Genomic DNA, 14,959 nt, shown 5'->3' with positions numbered 1-14,959 from the left:
AAGCTGGATATGTTCGGGTGGACACAAAAAGGTGGTTAAGTTTAGATGTTAAGATAAATTTGGTATGTTGCTTTAATTAGAACCAGACCCATTTGTGGTCGATTCGGGGAGTGATGTGGTTTAGTCTGGGAGAACTTTCATCTCCGACAATAACCACACAGAACCATTCAAACGTTGTACCTTGATGTCAAAGTTGCAGTCAAATCTCTTGATGAGGACGATGAAGGCGCCCGTCAAGTTGTCCCTTGGAGGCGGTTCGATTGGCTCGCACGCATTTTCTGGTCGCGCACCAATCAGGAAGCCCTGTTGGAATGACATCAACGTGCATGGTGAGAGAAATACATCATTTTCGTAAGAAAACATAGAAAAGATGAACATTTATAAAAGTTAATTAACTAGTGAGAAGGCTTCCACATGAAGGTTTATTTGTTGTTATTTGTTTAGGTGTTTTAGATCTATAAAATACAGATCTAAATAAGCACCAACCATGATTAATCACTACTTTGCAGAAGAAAACATTTGCTTGGCTTTACAGTTTTTTCTCTCTCGTTATATTATCAGAACATCCAGTCCTCCAATGTCACTGAATAGAAAACAAAACAGGATCAGTTTGGGGTTTTGGTCAGAGGACAGGGCGTCTGAGTCGAGTTATTTCTGTCAGTGTTTCATAGAATTTATATTCTTGAAATGAAGGAAAATTACATACTAAATATGATTTTTCAAAATCAAACTACATCAAAATGTGATAAACGTCTTTGGTGTGTTGTTCTAATATCTTTTTCAGAGCAAATCGCAGTGCCACCTCTTTCCCGGGACATGATTACATTGTTTGGTCTGAATTTTAGAGCCTAAATACAAGCTTAAACTAAGATTCCTGACTTGCTTGAGTAGAGCCATCTTTGTTAAGCCTCCCTATTCCCAGATCAGAAACATCTATCAACGACACCAGAAGAGGAACGCTCTGATGAGGCGGCCAATGCTGTATTTACAGTCCTAAAGAAAGCAATCTTTATCGGAATTTTTCCTCTGCCTATGATTTTTCTCTTCTACTCATTTCAAGAGATTGAATTTTGCAGTTTTTGCACAATTTGCTGCCACCCAACGTGTAACGCGTGTGAAAGATTTCCCTTCCCAGAAGGCCCTGACACTCATAATCTACCGTCCCCGTCTGCCGCTTCCTGCCTTAGTCCCATTTTCAGCTATGGCTTTGATGTGACTGATGAGGAGATAGTGAGAAGACGGGAGGGGCTGGCAGAGTGAATAAGAAATCGAGAACAAAAGTATAAGCAACAAAGTGGACAAATATGAAGCCAGAGTAGGATTAACTACAAACAAAAGAGAAAATAATAAGATAAAATGAGTGAAGACAGACAAAAATAGAAAAGCGAGACTTGTGGAAAAACAGACTTGGCAAACAAAAAGCGGCAGACATATGGGGAGGAAATTAAAGGAAAATAAACAGGGCATGCTGAGGGTGTGACCTGGTGTTATAGTACATTTCAAAACCTCTGCTGCTCTTAAGCCAGAGTAACTAAACCCAGTCAGAGCGAGAGAGAGAGCCAGCCAGACAGGAAGACAGGAAGTGTGGACTGCTGTGCGACTCTGCTGCCACTTTGCTCTCCCCGCCTACCTCCATCTCTCACAAAGCCATAGCATTGAAACCATTGAACCCGACATCTTCACGAGTCAGCACTTTCTCTTACATGCATGTGGTGTGCGCCCGCTTAAAGCAAACAGCTTTCCTGTAAGCACATCTGGCCAGTTGCCGCGCCGACATAATTTGAGCTGCATATGGAAAATGACCAACGAGACGCATCGTGTTTTCAAACAAATCTGCTGAACAGCAGGGAGATGAAAACTGATGGCTAAATGGGTCAGTCTTGACGTACGGGGGGGGGGGGGTCGAGCACACGGATCAGGGAAATCCGCAGAATCTCACATCTTGAGAGAGAAGGAATGTGCGGAATCACCCACAGCCCACGCCACTTCTGGGTGCTTCCAGTGCGGCCCCTCCTTGCTGCTACATGACATCACTGTGCCACTGCCTCACATTCCTCCTCCAGTAAATCAAAAACAAGTGACCAGAGCGCCCTCTGTCGGCTGGGAAAAAACATTTCCAGAAAGAGAAAGGAAAATACCCAACGATGCTGCAGCATGCAGAGACGGGAGCAGGAACAGGAAGTAACCGGGGAAGAAGGCAGTATCATGGTAACACACACTGAGATTTTATCTACTTTTGTTCCCTGCGCGCGAATATCACATAAAACACAGCTCGTCCAACACGACATGCAAATCCCCAGTTCTGCCAGAACTCCATTAAATTTTTTTTGTGGAAAAAATGCGCATTTTGTTATCATTATGTGGCACCTATTTACTTGGTTAAATCGTGCAAAAACTTTATTTTAACACCGCTGAATTCAAGAAACTTTGCTCGATACATTTGTCCTCACATGGAATTGTAACAAAACAACACGAGGACAACTCATCACGCATGATACGTTATCGAATATATCACGCGTTTGGCTTCCACAAATCTGCACAATTCAACAGCCATGAGTGTCAGAGAGAAGAGGAAATACCAAGCGTACACACTGGGTAAACGTTTAGTTGCACAAACCCAAGATAAACGTCTGACATCCCGGTAAAGCAAACCTCAGACTTCAAGTATAAGGACAGTAGATTGACTTGATCAAAGACCTAACAGAATCATTTATTCTAAATCCAGCTGTAGATCTGACAATTGCCTTATCACCTTATAATATAACTATTTTACTTTTTCTGGTCCAATTCTGGGGTCGTCACTCCAGTTTTACACTGTGGACACCGACCGCAAGTCTCGACTACTGAAAATTAGACCAAGATTGGCAGGAGTTTAGCTTCCCATTAGCTTGAGTAGACAAGACAAAAAGCCTGAAGAAACCCCTGTGAGAATTATTTTCAATCCAAACACAAACAGACGTAAAATCCCGCAAATTCAAAGAAATCCGAACAAAGAGCTTCGGATTTCGGAGAGAGAGGAGGTTATGGATTCATGATTAGACTTATATATGATGACAAACACAAAGTCAAAAAAAAGTATATTTTGATGTTGCGCAACTGTAGAGGGAAGGAAAGGAGATTTGTTCCTGGGGTGTTTACAGCTTTGCTGTGGCTTGAGAGAACCCCCCCCCATTATTAAAGGAATTACTAATAGAATTAGAAATAATAACTCTCTTAAACCAAACCAAGTAAGCAGATTTTCAGACCCCACCAAGCACAACCACAACAGGAAGCAGGTTTTGTGAAGTTTTGTGAAGCTACAGGGCTTGTTTTTACAAATGTGCGAGCTATGCATTTACCCTGCAGTTTTTTTTTTTTATTTATCACTTGCATCACCATTTACAAAACCGTATCTACTACATTACCAGGGTGCTGTGGCACTGACCTATGTCCCTATTACTGAGGCTTATCCCCCTGTTGCAATGATACAGGAACACCAGTGTAATGGGGCACTTGTGTCTAAATGCGTCTGCTGAGAAGATGTGGAAAGGGGACGTGAGCAGTTACACACCAATGAGACAGACTCATTTCAATTCATATGAAGGGGTGGTTACAGTCCACAGGAACCTGACGGTAAGACGTGTGTCAGTCTCCGCTCTGTACAATGTCCAAAGTTCCATCTTTTTTAATCTTTTTGTAAAAACAGTTGGTGTAAGTGTATATTAATGCAGCCGAATACTCAGTTAAGCTGCTTTGTTTCCCATATTTTCTTGTTTCCTTTGTCAGATAGCTTAACACGCAAGAAATTGTGATTAAAAAGCATCCCATTAGAATATGTGTCAACTTGCTGTTGCCTAAGGCATTTCAAGGCTGTTTACTCTGCTCTAACTAAATCCTGAGATCATACCTGCAGCGCCATTAGATAAAAATCACCATCTGTGCGGTGAATTCCCTGTACTTAAATATAAAAATGTTCTCCCACAGACAAAGTTGGAAGCAGCAGAATTTCTTGAAAGCTCCCGTGTGTATGTATATGTGTGTGTGTATATATATATATATATATATATATATAGGCGATGGGTCAAATGGTAAGACGAGCTTTAACGATAGCTTGACTCAGCTGTGCGTTTAACCGTGCAGAGTGACCCAGGACAAATTCAGCTGTTAGAGGGGAGCAGCATGACTTGATATCATTATGTCCCACTAAACATACACCTTTAAAGGGAGCAAGTGTGACTTTTTTTTAAAAACTGTATCAGTACACCAGACTGACACTTTTAAGTCGCCTCCAAGTTATTAAGCACTCCAGTTTCCCTCAGTTTGTGTTAATCTTCTTCAATCAAATCTCAAACAGGAATAGCAATTATAAAAAAAAAAGCGCCCCAAATGAAGCTGCTCTAAAATTTACAACATGTTATAAACTTAAATGGCCGCTGTCACCAATTCTCCACTTGGGCACCGTTAAACCACCAGAGAACAAGAAGGGGAGTGCAACGTGACGAACAACACCGAAAGAGCACCAGTCAAACCTGAAAACGTAGGGGAGACACGGACGTCTCCGTTGGCTTACTGGAGCCGTTGGAAATCATTCTGAACAATGATCAGGATTATCCCAGTGAATTTTGAGTAAACAACTGTACAATAACCACGACTGGCCCTGTTGAAGAGCGAGCTCCTCTGTGCTGAGCCGTGTACTTAAACAGATCTCTGTGCGCTCCTCACTTTTGCTTTCGGCTTGTAACCATGTTTCGTCCAGTCCAGTTGCTGGGGATGTTGGGGATAAAATCTCTCCAAGTGTCTCAGGCACTGCAGCCTCTTATGGAAGGACAATATTATTGCACCTGCGCTTCCTTTCCTCTCAGCTGGACGTAGCCTGCCGCCTCCGCAGAAACATTCTCACTCTGGTGGTGTAGACTTATGTCACACGACGGGACAGCAACCCGTCACAAACACACCCCCGAATGCCATTTAAAATGCTTGTATTTAGAGCTCCGACCAACGTTTATTGTCACATTCAATTCTTAAAACATTCTATAGGGTTTAGTGTGTGTTTTAGAGACCATTCCACTGGTAAAAGTCAGTTCTCATAACAGGCTCAAATCAGTACCATTAAGACTTGAAACCCAGGAAGCTCCTCTCAGACCGTGTCAACAGATCAGGAAATAAATGTGGAAACGAAAGTGGGTACAAAAATGGAACAGAAACAAAAACTATCAAACTCGAGATGGAGGGCAAGAAAGTGAACAGAGAACAGGTTGGGTATCAATTCCTGGCCAGTGCAAAACTTTTACTCTCAGCTTTATCTAATCAAACACAGTAACTTCCTAAGATGAGGATATTTTGTTGTGTGCCATCAACCGATGTGTCTATAACTATCAGAACCAAAGTTTTTTTTTATGGAATTAAGAGTTGTGTCTATGAAACCAAACAAAACACCTTCAACATCAAACAAAATGGAAATCTGACAGAAAATGAACCTCACCGACAGAAAACAAAATCATTTTAAGGGGTAAAACGTATGACCTGCAAACACATAGTTTTGTGGCATTTGCTTTAAAACGCGCCTTTCTGCCGTGGGTGTGAAAAGTGAAAAGTTTAAAAAAAAATGTCATCCCAAAAAAATGAACAAAGAAAAAAACCTTTTTTGGTTGCACTTACTTTATAGAGAGCGCATGCAAAGCTCCTTATGATGGACATTAATGTGGAGTCATCTCCGACATCAGACCAGTACAGAGCTCACAGGCAAAGAACCCTTGCATTAGGTGGGCGTATACAGGCTTGTAGTGGCCCTGTTTATGGTGTAAGGTCTCCGTAAACAGCCCGGGTTGCTAACAATAAAAACAGGGAGCGTTCTGTTTAAACCCCAAGGAGAAAAACAAGGTGTGTGCTTCCTTGTGATGTCGGAGGTTGCTCGAGGCATTACAAAGCTGCAGCAATGTGTTACAGTACAATTGATAACTCTAAGAAACTTGGTGAACATCATGGATCCAAATCCAGATTGATAGCAAAACTGAATCGCTTCAAAGTTAATTAAGATCTTCATGCAAATCCACAGATAACTAAATAGTTGGCAGGGGAGATCGCTTTAAAAATACTGTAAGCTGGAGAATAGATGTAGTCTGAATGCAGTTTGACATATTGTAAGGATGGCCAACTATTACATTCAGACTTAAAGCCAAATAAAGTTATGTTATTTACATTCTACTGTAATGGTATTGTATAAACACTTGCGAGATATGCGAGAAGGGTTGCATTGACCACAATTTAGAGTGGAAACCGAGAAATTTTGAGCGTTCACTTCTACTGCAGCCTTGATCGATGATAATGTGGCTGATTGTGTGGCCATGATCTAGAACAACGCGTTCCTCGGTGCAGCTGTAAAAATCACAGCTGCAGTCTGCAACAGTTTGCAGCCAAACTCACCGAGAGGGACACAGACGTAGGCTGCAAACAGGAGGGTAATTTTACCCCCCGCGGAGCACAAGTGCTGTGGCGGTCAGCCTCTCTGAGCCTGCTGTTCGGACAGCAAAGGTTACCGAAAAAATTCAAAAATGAGACACAGATCAGATGTGAACCGGAGGTAGAGTGGAAGGCAGGCGGAATAATCTTGCTTTTTGCAACACGCGTACCAACAGTTATGCATACCTGGTCTGAGTAAGCTGATATTTTTTTTTCCAAACTAATCAGGGGAAAAAGTAAATAATCAATGGATGTTCCTGCTCTAAAAAAAAAAAAAAAAAGCATCCGAGACAACAGGAAGTTGTACGCGTTCCCTTTAGATTCACGTGTTGAGTGATTCTTGCATTTAACAAGTGAGCCCTCTCATTTAACTGCTCGGACAGGTGAGCATAAAATTTCCTGCTTTAGAGGAAAGTCAGCTGCAACTGGACGGAAAGACGACACCAAAGTGGGTGTCCAATTTTAGAACCTTAAATCTTTATAGTGGAAGAGGCCTTATACATGATACATTACATTGGCCACCATGTTCGTCTGAACATCTGTCTTTCTTGTATTTTTGGAGGTGTGAGAACACAATCTCTTCCCATTCGTCTCCTTAATTTCTTCAAAAGAAACAACGCTTCTTTGGTACATATTTTGCGACTTTCTTGAAAATAATAATATTAAAGTAGAAGGCTGGGATACTGTTGGAATTTGAAATGAGCCCACGTAATGTGTCTTGGAACATACATTTGGGTTGTTTTTGGACCACACAACAAGGACTTTCTGTCTTTAAGAGACTTTATTCCTTTATATTAGGTGGGCACTTACAGAGCTCATGCTTTCAGGGGAGACTTTTTATATCATTTCCGTTTGTGCCTTTGGTTTGGGGTTGCTGTGCGTTTGTATAAAAGAACAAAACCTTAATAAAGAAATGTTAATAAAAAAAAAATTTAAAAAAGAAACAACGCTTTCACAACAACATATCTGTTTGGAGTGAAGGAACTCAGACAAACTGGTAATCGGAAAACTCACGATAGAACAGGAACCTCGTGTTTAAACCACGTACAAAAAAGCTGAGCATGTAAAAAGAATAAAAGGGGCACGAGAGCGCACGGGTGTAGCGCAAAGTCTCAAGCAGTCGTGGAAACGTGTGGACCATCTTTTAAACTCAGCCTGGGGCAAAGTCACAGAGTCACGGACTACATCCTCTTTTAGTGTGAAAGCTGTGCAGTCTTTTATACTCGAGGCTCTGTTTCTTTTTGACATTACGGGAAAACACAAAGCGCACGCTGCTATATATATATATTTTTTAATCTATGCCGTTTTCCGGTTCCTTTGTTGCTTAGCGTGTAACTACTGTCCCATTCTGCACCGGCAGGCTACGTCTTCTGCGCAGGCACAGGCTGGACTTCACACCAAACTTGCACATGAACACAAAACAAGGCACGGGGCACTTCACTATCGGCTCGCCCTCTGTGTGTGAAGAGCCTTTGTATAACAAAAACACCAACAAGCGCTCGACTGTGGGAAACACTACAATGACCAGCTTAGATGGCAGACATGAATCATCCCCTCTGATTGTGAGCTTTGTGGATCAACCTCTGTGGGGGCTGCTGAGTGCAGGGTGGCATTCACAATCCTCAACACTGTACAGCAATGTCTAAGAAGAGCTTCAACATCCTGAGTTGTCCACGAAGCCTCGTTTAAGTGCATCCGAAGAACAATTTCTAGATCGTCACTATCTGGATATTGAAGTGTACGTGGGATTTATACCTTTTGCTTTGTATGTCCTGTACTTTCTATAAAACGCTGCCAACAGCAGCTTTTATGTTCGTTGCGTTTTAACGTTTCAAAAATCGGCTCAGTTTGTTGTACACATATACGTTTTTCCACAAAAACAACCCTTTGTGGAACACAACAGCCACTTCCTCAACTCTGTATGCACGTGAGGTTCGAATCTAATGGAACGGAGCTGAAAGATTAAAAAAAACTGCACCAACCTTCAGTCCGTCGCTGGGAAGCCGGTAGCCAAACCGTGCAGGAAGATCGTCAAAGTTCTCAGTTTTGTTGTCAAATGAGTACTGAGAAAAGAAAAATAGATAAATAAATAAATAAGTTAAATAATCTGACCTTTTTTTTAAAACTCCACATAAAAAAAAAACATAGAGTCCGTTTGTGAACAAAGCTGCATAACTGTCTCATTTAAGGTTCATCTGCCAGCGGATGCTTAAATGTCTTAAAGAAGATTAATGATGAATTGTACTTCATGCAGTTATGTGAAGAATTACTCACTGCAGAGATGTCGGCCTCCACAGGCAGCAGGTTGAGGAAGGCGAAGAGCTGGACGGTGAAGATGGTGTAAATCTGCGTCGCCGAGAGCATCAGCATTCCCAGCGACAGCAGCATCTTGGCATCACGTTACAACCCTCAGCTGATACGCCACTCACTCATTAACATACAAACCATGAAACATGTACACGCACAAACGACCCCGCGGAAAGCTGTGGACCTGGACCCCAATATATGCCGTCCGACGTCGTCACACCTAGAAAAGATGGCAGAGTTTGTGCACGTCAGACCGTCATTAAATCTCTTCTCAGGGTTTAACACCAGACACCGACAAGATGGATGAAGCCTCGGGGTCTGAGGAGCGAAGCCAGAGCTAACGTGTCATTTTATGAAGGCAGGCAGGAGGCAACTACTCTGATTGAAGCAAGTGTGATCGTACAGAAGTCCACGGGACCATTAATTACTTGACTTAACATTCAGTAAACAAAGAGTTTTGTGTACTAAACAATCATTACCTTATTTCAATAGTTCCGTCTCACAGTTTAATTAAAGCGGCATGAACATCACATTTGATCTTGGTATTCTGCGCATGGTATTCTTTTCTATAAATAAGCTGCCCCTGCAGCATGTTGGTAACTTTAGCTCAGTAACATTTATTTTTGGGACTGACAATATTTCCTGTAAATTTCAGTGTTTCCTGAACAATTGAACAGACCTTACACTCAGCCAGGCCATATATTACCGACAATAATATCCATTCATTTAAAAAAAAAAAAATAAATAAAAAGAAAAGTAATTTGCACTGAAGAGCCTCAGTGTAGCCAGTGGTTATGTGTGACAGCAAATGACACCAACACTGCATGCTTTTCTTTTTTTTTCTCCTCCCATTGCTTTTACTTGATAAATTGTGACCAATGGAGAACGGAAATTCCAGACTGTATTCGATCATTTGCTGCTCCTCAAAGACACATTTCCCTAACCCTAATTTCCCATTTAAAGAAAACACCCATCTTAATAAAAAGGTGCAGTCTTAGGGATGAGCAGACAGAGAAATCAAGAGTAAACAGCATCCGTCTTTGGAGTAAATCTTTAGTGGTTTACTGCTATGGCTCAGTGTCAGGACCATCTTACTGGTAGCTCCGGTGAAACTTGGCATTCTTAGCTGTCCAGTTGCCTCACAAAGACAACAGCAAGCTCCACACCATCGCAGAAAGAGGGCTTCAAGCTCATAAATTAGAGGGGCAGCATGTGATCAGGTCAGGAGAAACAAACTGCTAAAGGCTTAATGGGCTTTAGGCCTCTATGTCGTGCTGTTGTCAAAAAGGGAGACTAAAAGTTCTTTTTTAGGTACATATTTGAAAGAAAATGAGGACCATTTTCTAATTTGACTAATACATCATATGTAAGAGAGGGAAAAAAGGGGCTGTGCATTGTCATTAAGTCCCAACTTCCTCAAACTCAACTGTGACAAATCGGACCTGATCATTATCGGCCCCGAATCCCTCACCAAAACCACGGACAGTTTTCGCCTCACCATTGACAACTCCACCCTGTTTCCATCCCCCCACAGTCGCAACCTTGGAGTCATCTTTGACAGTAACCTCTCCTTTGACCATCACATTAGGAAAATCTTTCATCTCAAGAACATTGGGCCTCATGCAAGAACATTTTCGTATTTTTATTCTAAATTTTTCTCACTTTTTTCGTACGAAGGTCTCGTACGAACACGCCACGTCAGATTCAGCAAGCGCTCTTAACTTCGGAAAAAGTGTGTAAACGACCTGCGTAAATGATTAATCAGACTCGTGCGTATCTTAAGTTCACGTGCACGAGGATAGTATATTTGCATACTCCACGCCCTAAATGATACCAAATAAGGCTGTGCTTCCTCGCTCCTGTGTCAGGAAGTGTTGAGTGTTGAGTCATGAGAATGGCATCAAGGCGCAAAAGGAACAACTTTACGGGCTCTGAGATTGAAGTTCTGCTTTCAGAGATCCAAAAAGGAAAATCTGTCATTTTAGCAGTGGAAGCAGTGGACGGGAACTGCTAAAGCGAAGAAATGGGAAGCAATTACGAGTGCTGTTAATACCATGTCACCTGCAGTTCGTAATGTCACCAAAATAAAAAAATAAATGGTTTCATATGAAAATGGCATAAAAAAACGTCTCGCCCTGGGCAGGTGATCGATGACTGCAACTAAAGCCGTGCAATCAGTTGTTGCCTCATCATGATGGCACTTTGATGGGGTGGTCCGTGAGGGGGGTCTTCTGGCACGACAGCTTCTGGTCTGCCTGGGCTGGTTCAGGTTTTAGGAGACCCTCGTTCATGGCAATATTGTGCCATGAACGAGGTATCGAGACACACCCACCTGGCCTTCAGCTCAGTGCGCTCCACGACAGCACAGGTGCTTTGATGCGTATATGTGTCTCGTGCTCCAATTATGTTTGGCAGTCCAGCCACGGGATGAAAGTCCCTCTTAATTTGTACTTGTTGGACAGCGGTGTATGGGAATTTGATGTACTGTGGGTGATAAACTGATGAGAGTTTTGATGACCAAGGGGAGCGCACGACTCACAGAGGACTGGGACACCCCCGATCTGTCTCCAGTCTCCCTCTGAAAGGTTCCAGTGGCCAAAAATCCAAAGATGGTGAGGACCTGGACGTGTGGTGGAATTGGGTTTGATCGGCGTGTTTCTCTCTGGAGTTGTGGCTCTAGCAATTAAGCTGCATATTTGCAGCAGCACAGTCCTTGGCAATCTTAATCGCGATGTCAGCCATTCGTCTGTCTCTACACGGTCTCTTCAAGAGCCTGACGCACTAAGGCATCCAAAAGTAGCAGCAGCCGCTGGTTACGCTTCCCATTGACCTTGTTATATACAGATTCAAATTAACCTTCAATTAGTGCATATTTTAAGTCAAACAGAATAATGTCAGCATCATTATGGGGTATAATGTATATTTATTTATGTTTGCTTCAAAGTAATTAAATATACAATCCATTTGTCAAGCAAACTTGATTTGAATAACAGCGGACTATTTTACGAAACTCCTACGACAGTTCTGGATCACTCGTAAATTCTGTTCGTACCTGAAAGAAAACGTAAAATACGAAAAGATTGGTGAATGCGCAAATTCTCTTAAATCACTCGTACGGACGATTTAAGAACAAATCTGTGCGTACGAACGGTTCTTGCATGAGGCCCATTGTCCGACTCCGCCCATCACCCTCCTTCTATGCTGCTGAAACCCTCCAGAATTCCCTTCCAGAATTGACTACTGCAAAGGCATCCTCTACGGAACACCATCCAAAACTTTAAATAAACTACAGTACATCCAAAACTCAGCTGCACGTCTGCTCACCCACACCCGCACCCGTGATCTCATCACTCCTGTCCTCAAGAACCTCCACGGGCTCCCAGTTCCACAGCGCATTCAGTTCAAAATCCTCCTCCTCACACACAAAGCCCTCCATAACCAGGCCCCGTCCTACTTCACTGACTTGCTCCGTCGCCACAATCCATCCCGCAGCCTCCGTTCATCTGATGCTAACCTCTTTACTCCACCATTCAGAACCAAGCACCGAACCTGGGGCAACAGAGCCTCCTCTGCAGCTGCCCCCTCCCTCTGGAAATCTCTCCCCAAACAAATCCGTCACTTTCAAATCTCTGACAAAAACACAACTTTTTAAAATTGCTTTTAATATTTAACCTCAGTCTAATGTGTCTTTAGTGTACTATTTTATATTGTTTTGCTGATTTTATGTTTTTTTTTTTTTAAATGTAAAGTGTCTTTGAGTATTTCAAAAAGCGCTTTTAAATAAAATGTATTCTTATTATTATTCTTAAGTTCTGGGACTGCAACGGTGCCGTTTGCAACACGTGAGGAAATTGGGGCAAAAAATCTCAGCAGTTGTGCCACTTCAGATCAGAAGAAACATCTTCGGCAGGATGCCGCTGTCCTTCTTCGGTAAGTCACACGGACCAAACAAAGGAGGGCTCAGCGCCGCATCAAGCGTGGACTCACATACGGCAAAACTGGCATAATGAAAAATCAGTTGAGTCGCAACAAAAGAGTTGCGCGTTTCACTGTGCTGGCTTGCTCTGATGCGCACATCAACGCCGCTTTGTCTGCTTCCACTGCAGATTCAGAAGCACATCAGCGGCGCATTAATGTCAACTCCCCGGTTCCACTGCTGCACTCGCACAGAGGACACTGATGCATCAGTGCCATCTTGAACCACCACGTTTGAAGGATTTGCTGTGGATGAAATCTGACTGAATGTATGAATGTCACACTAGCGGCATATTCCAAAACATTTGGGATAGCTGGAATTTGAGCACAAAGTTGCATCACCTAAGTTTTTTCAATGAGATCAACTGCTGTAGTCTTCTTTTGGCAACATTTTTTTCACCATCCTTTTTTTGATTAAAAAAATCTATATTCTAGCGCTTTTTGCTTCAGTACACTCGAACACTTGGGTTTCTGGCAATTCTATATTGAGTAACATGGTTTTTAAACTGATAAAATATTGGCCCATGCAGAATTTGATAAAGCAATAAACCCCATCTACTTTTGAAGGCCACTCGGAGGCTTATTTATATAAAATCATGTGACTAAACTTTTGCCAGTTGATTTAATTACTTATACGATGTTCCATCAAGTGGTTATAACATAACATAACATAACATAACATACCAGAGAAGGCGATCGTGGTAACTGGGACCAACAGGTTTGTTTCCCTGCCTCACGCCGTCTCTGACAAAATTCACATCTGAAGTGCCCTTAAACAAGGCTCTCAACCCCCAGTTGTGTCAGAGGTATTGCACCTGCAGCAGGTACAAATCTCTGACAATCTCTGTGACAAGACCACAGAACATCATATCGTCTTTTCAGTCCACTTAAAAATGTGAGCTTAACATCGAGATTTTAGTGCAAATCCTGACATCGCCTGGCTGAGAGCGTTTTCTTATTATAGCAGACACAAACGGGGAAGTGAGGGCAACATCTGTCACAATAACAGTGAGCAAAAAGGATGACTAAACGTCAGGTGACATCACGTTTTCCGAAAGAAGTCTGCTATATATTAATAAAATGGCTACGTTTTATATCTAAATAAGTGAGGCTGTAAGTGAAACCGAAAATGACACAAAACCAACATCACGAACAAGAAATCCCTATAACTACCATTAAACTAAACCAAGAGTTCATGTTTTTTAAATATTTAAAAAAAAAAAAAAAAAACAGTAGTAAAAATGTCAAACACTATTAACGACGTAGCAGCGCGCGCGCACACACACACACACACACACACATTTGTATGTATATAAATATATAGATATATATCCGTGTGGACACCTTAAACACCTTCAGCTAGCAACCAAACAGAGCGTCCTATCCGCGAGTTAGCATGTGGCTAGCATAGGTAGCAAGTCAGCTTCTGGGTGTTTACCTTTATTTCTGCTCGTAGGTTTGTCTTTTTCAGGGTTTTAGCAGCTGTCAGTGACATTACTCTCCTTAAATGCCCGTCGTGTAAAGGAGCATGTACAACAGCGAGGAATCTGGATGCGGTTCATACCATTTGGACGGTGGATCAGATCATAAGCGTTACATTTTAATCCTCTCCTCTCCGTTAGCTTCTTTTTTTCTTTCATGCGAGATCGCTAACTTCCGCCCCCTGCGCTGCTCAACCGTCAGCGTCTGATTGGGTGTAATGCCTGTCAGTCATTTTTATTCCGGAAATGACTCCAGACATAAACAGATCCACGTGATAGCGCCTAACAACCATTTGCTGCCTTTTACAGTCACATGAACAGAGCCAGTCAGCTTCGTTTCCAACTCTACGTGAACATTGTAAGATTCATGGCCAACAGAATGCAACATTTAAAGAGGTGATTCAAATTAGTTTAAAAATGATCCCCTGCCTAATTACCACAACTATTGTCATCCCCACAACCTCAGAAAAACGCAAAGAAAGAAAGATAAAACCGTGGACACTCAATGTTAAATCTCTAGCACCCTCTATAGAAAATGGGGTGCATCCTTTTTAGGGGACAGTGTTTGGGATCTCTTTGGTTGCAGTTCCCCAGCTTTCCCACACCTTTTCAATTGCAGCAGTGGCCAAGAATCGGAGGTCCTGGATAACTGATGTACAATAGTGGGATGCAACAACAATTCATGTCAAAACAGACATTACTTCAAAGAATAAAGCTTTGTGATTTTATTTGTGCATTATTATAAATTCTGAACATAT

At 42.2% G+C, this 14,959-nt stretch overlaps 1 protein-coding gene across 2 annotated transcripts in view; it reads right to left on the bottom strand.

The window, feature by feature from the left end:
- Nucleotides 1-14,382, bottom strand: part of rnf13 (ring finger protein 13) — a 41,265-nt gene extending 26,883 nt beyond the window's left edge. Inside the window, exons 1-4 of one of the 2 annotated variants that reach the window (XM_075485536.1) lie at nucleotides 14,159-14,382; nucleotides 8,713-8,965; nucleotides 8,421-8,501; nucleotides 181-303 (exon numbers count right to left, since the gene is read on the bottom strand). In XM_075485536.1, coding sequence (XP_075341651.1) covers nucleotides 181-303; nucleotides 8,421-8,501; nucleotides 8,713-8,826 — 318 coding nt within the window. In that variant the 5' untranslated portion in view covers nucleotides 8,827-8,965; nucleotides 14,159-14,382. The remainder of the gene's footprint in view (nucleotides 1-180; nucleotides 304-8,420; nucleotides 8,502-8,712; nucleotides 8,966-14,158) is intronic. The other variant, XM_075485537.1, reaches the window with a different exon arrangement.
- Nucleotides 14,383-14,959: the final 577 nt, after the last annotated feature.

This window comes from Odontesthes bonariensis, chromosome 15 (genome assembly GCF_027942865.1).
Source record: "Odontesthes bonariensis isolate fOdoBon6 chromosome 15, fOdoBon6.hap1, whole genome shotgun sequence".
In the NCBI taxonomy this organism is placed as follows: domain Eukaryota; kingdom Metazoa; phylum Chordata; class Actinopteri; order Atheriniformes; family Atherinopsidae; genus Odontesthes; species Odontesthes bonariensis.
The sequence above is the reverse complement of the archived record's forward strand: the minus strand, read 5'-3'. Positions and strand labels throughout refer to the sequence as shown.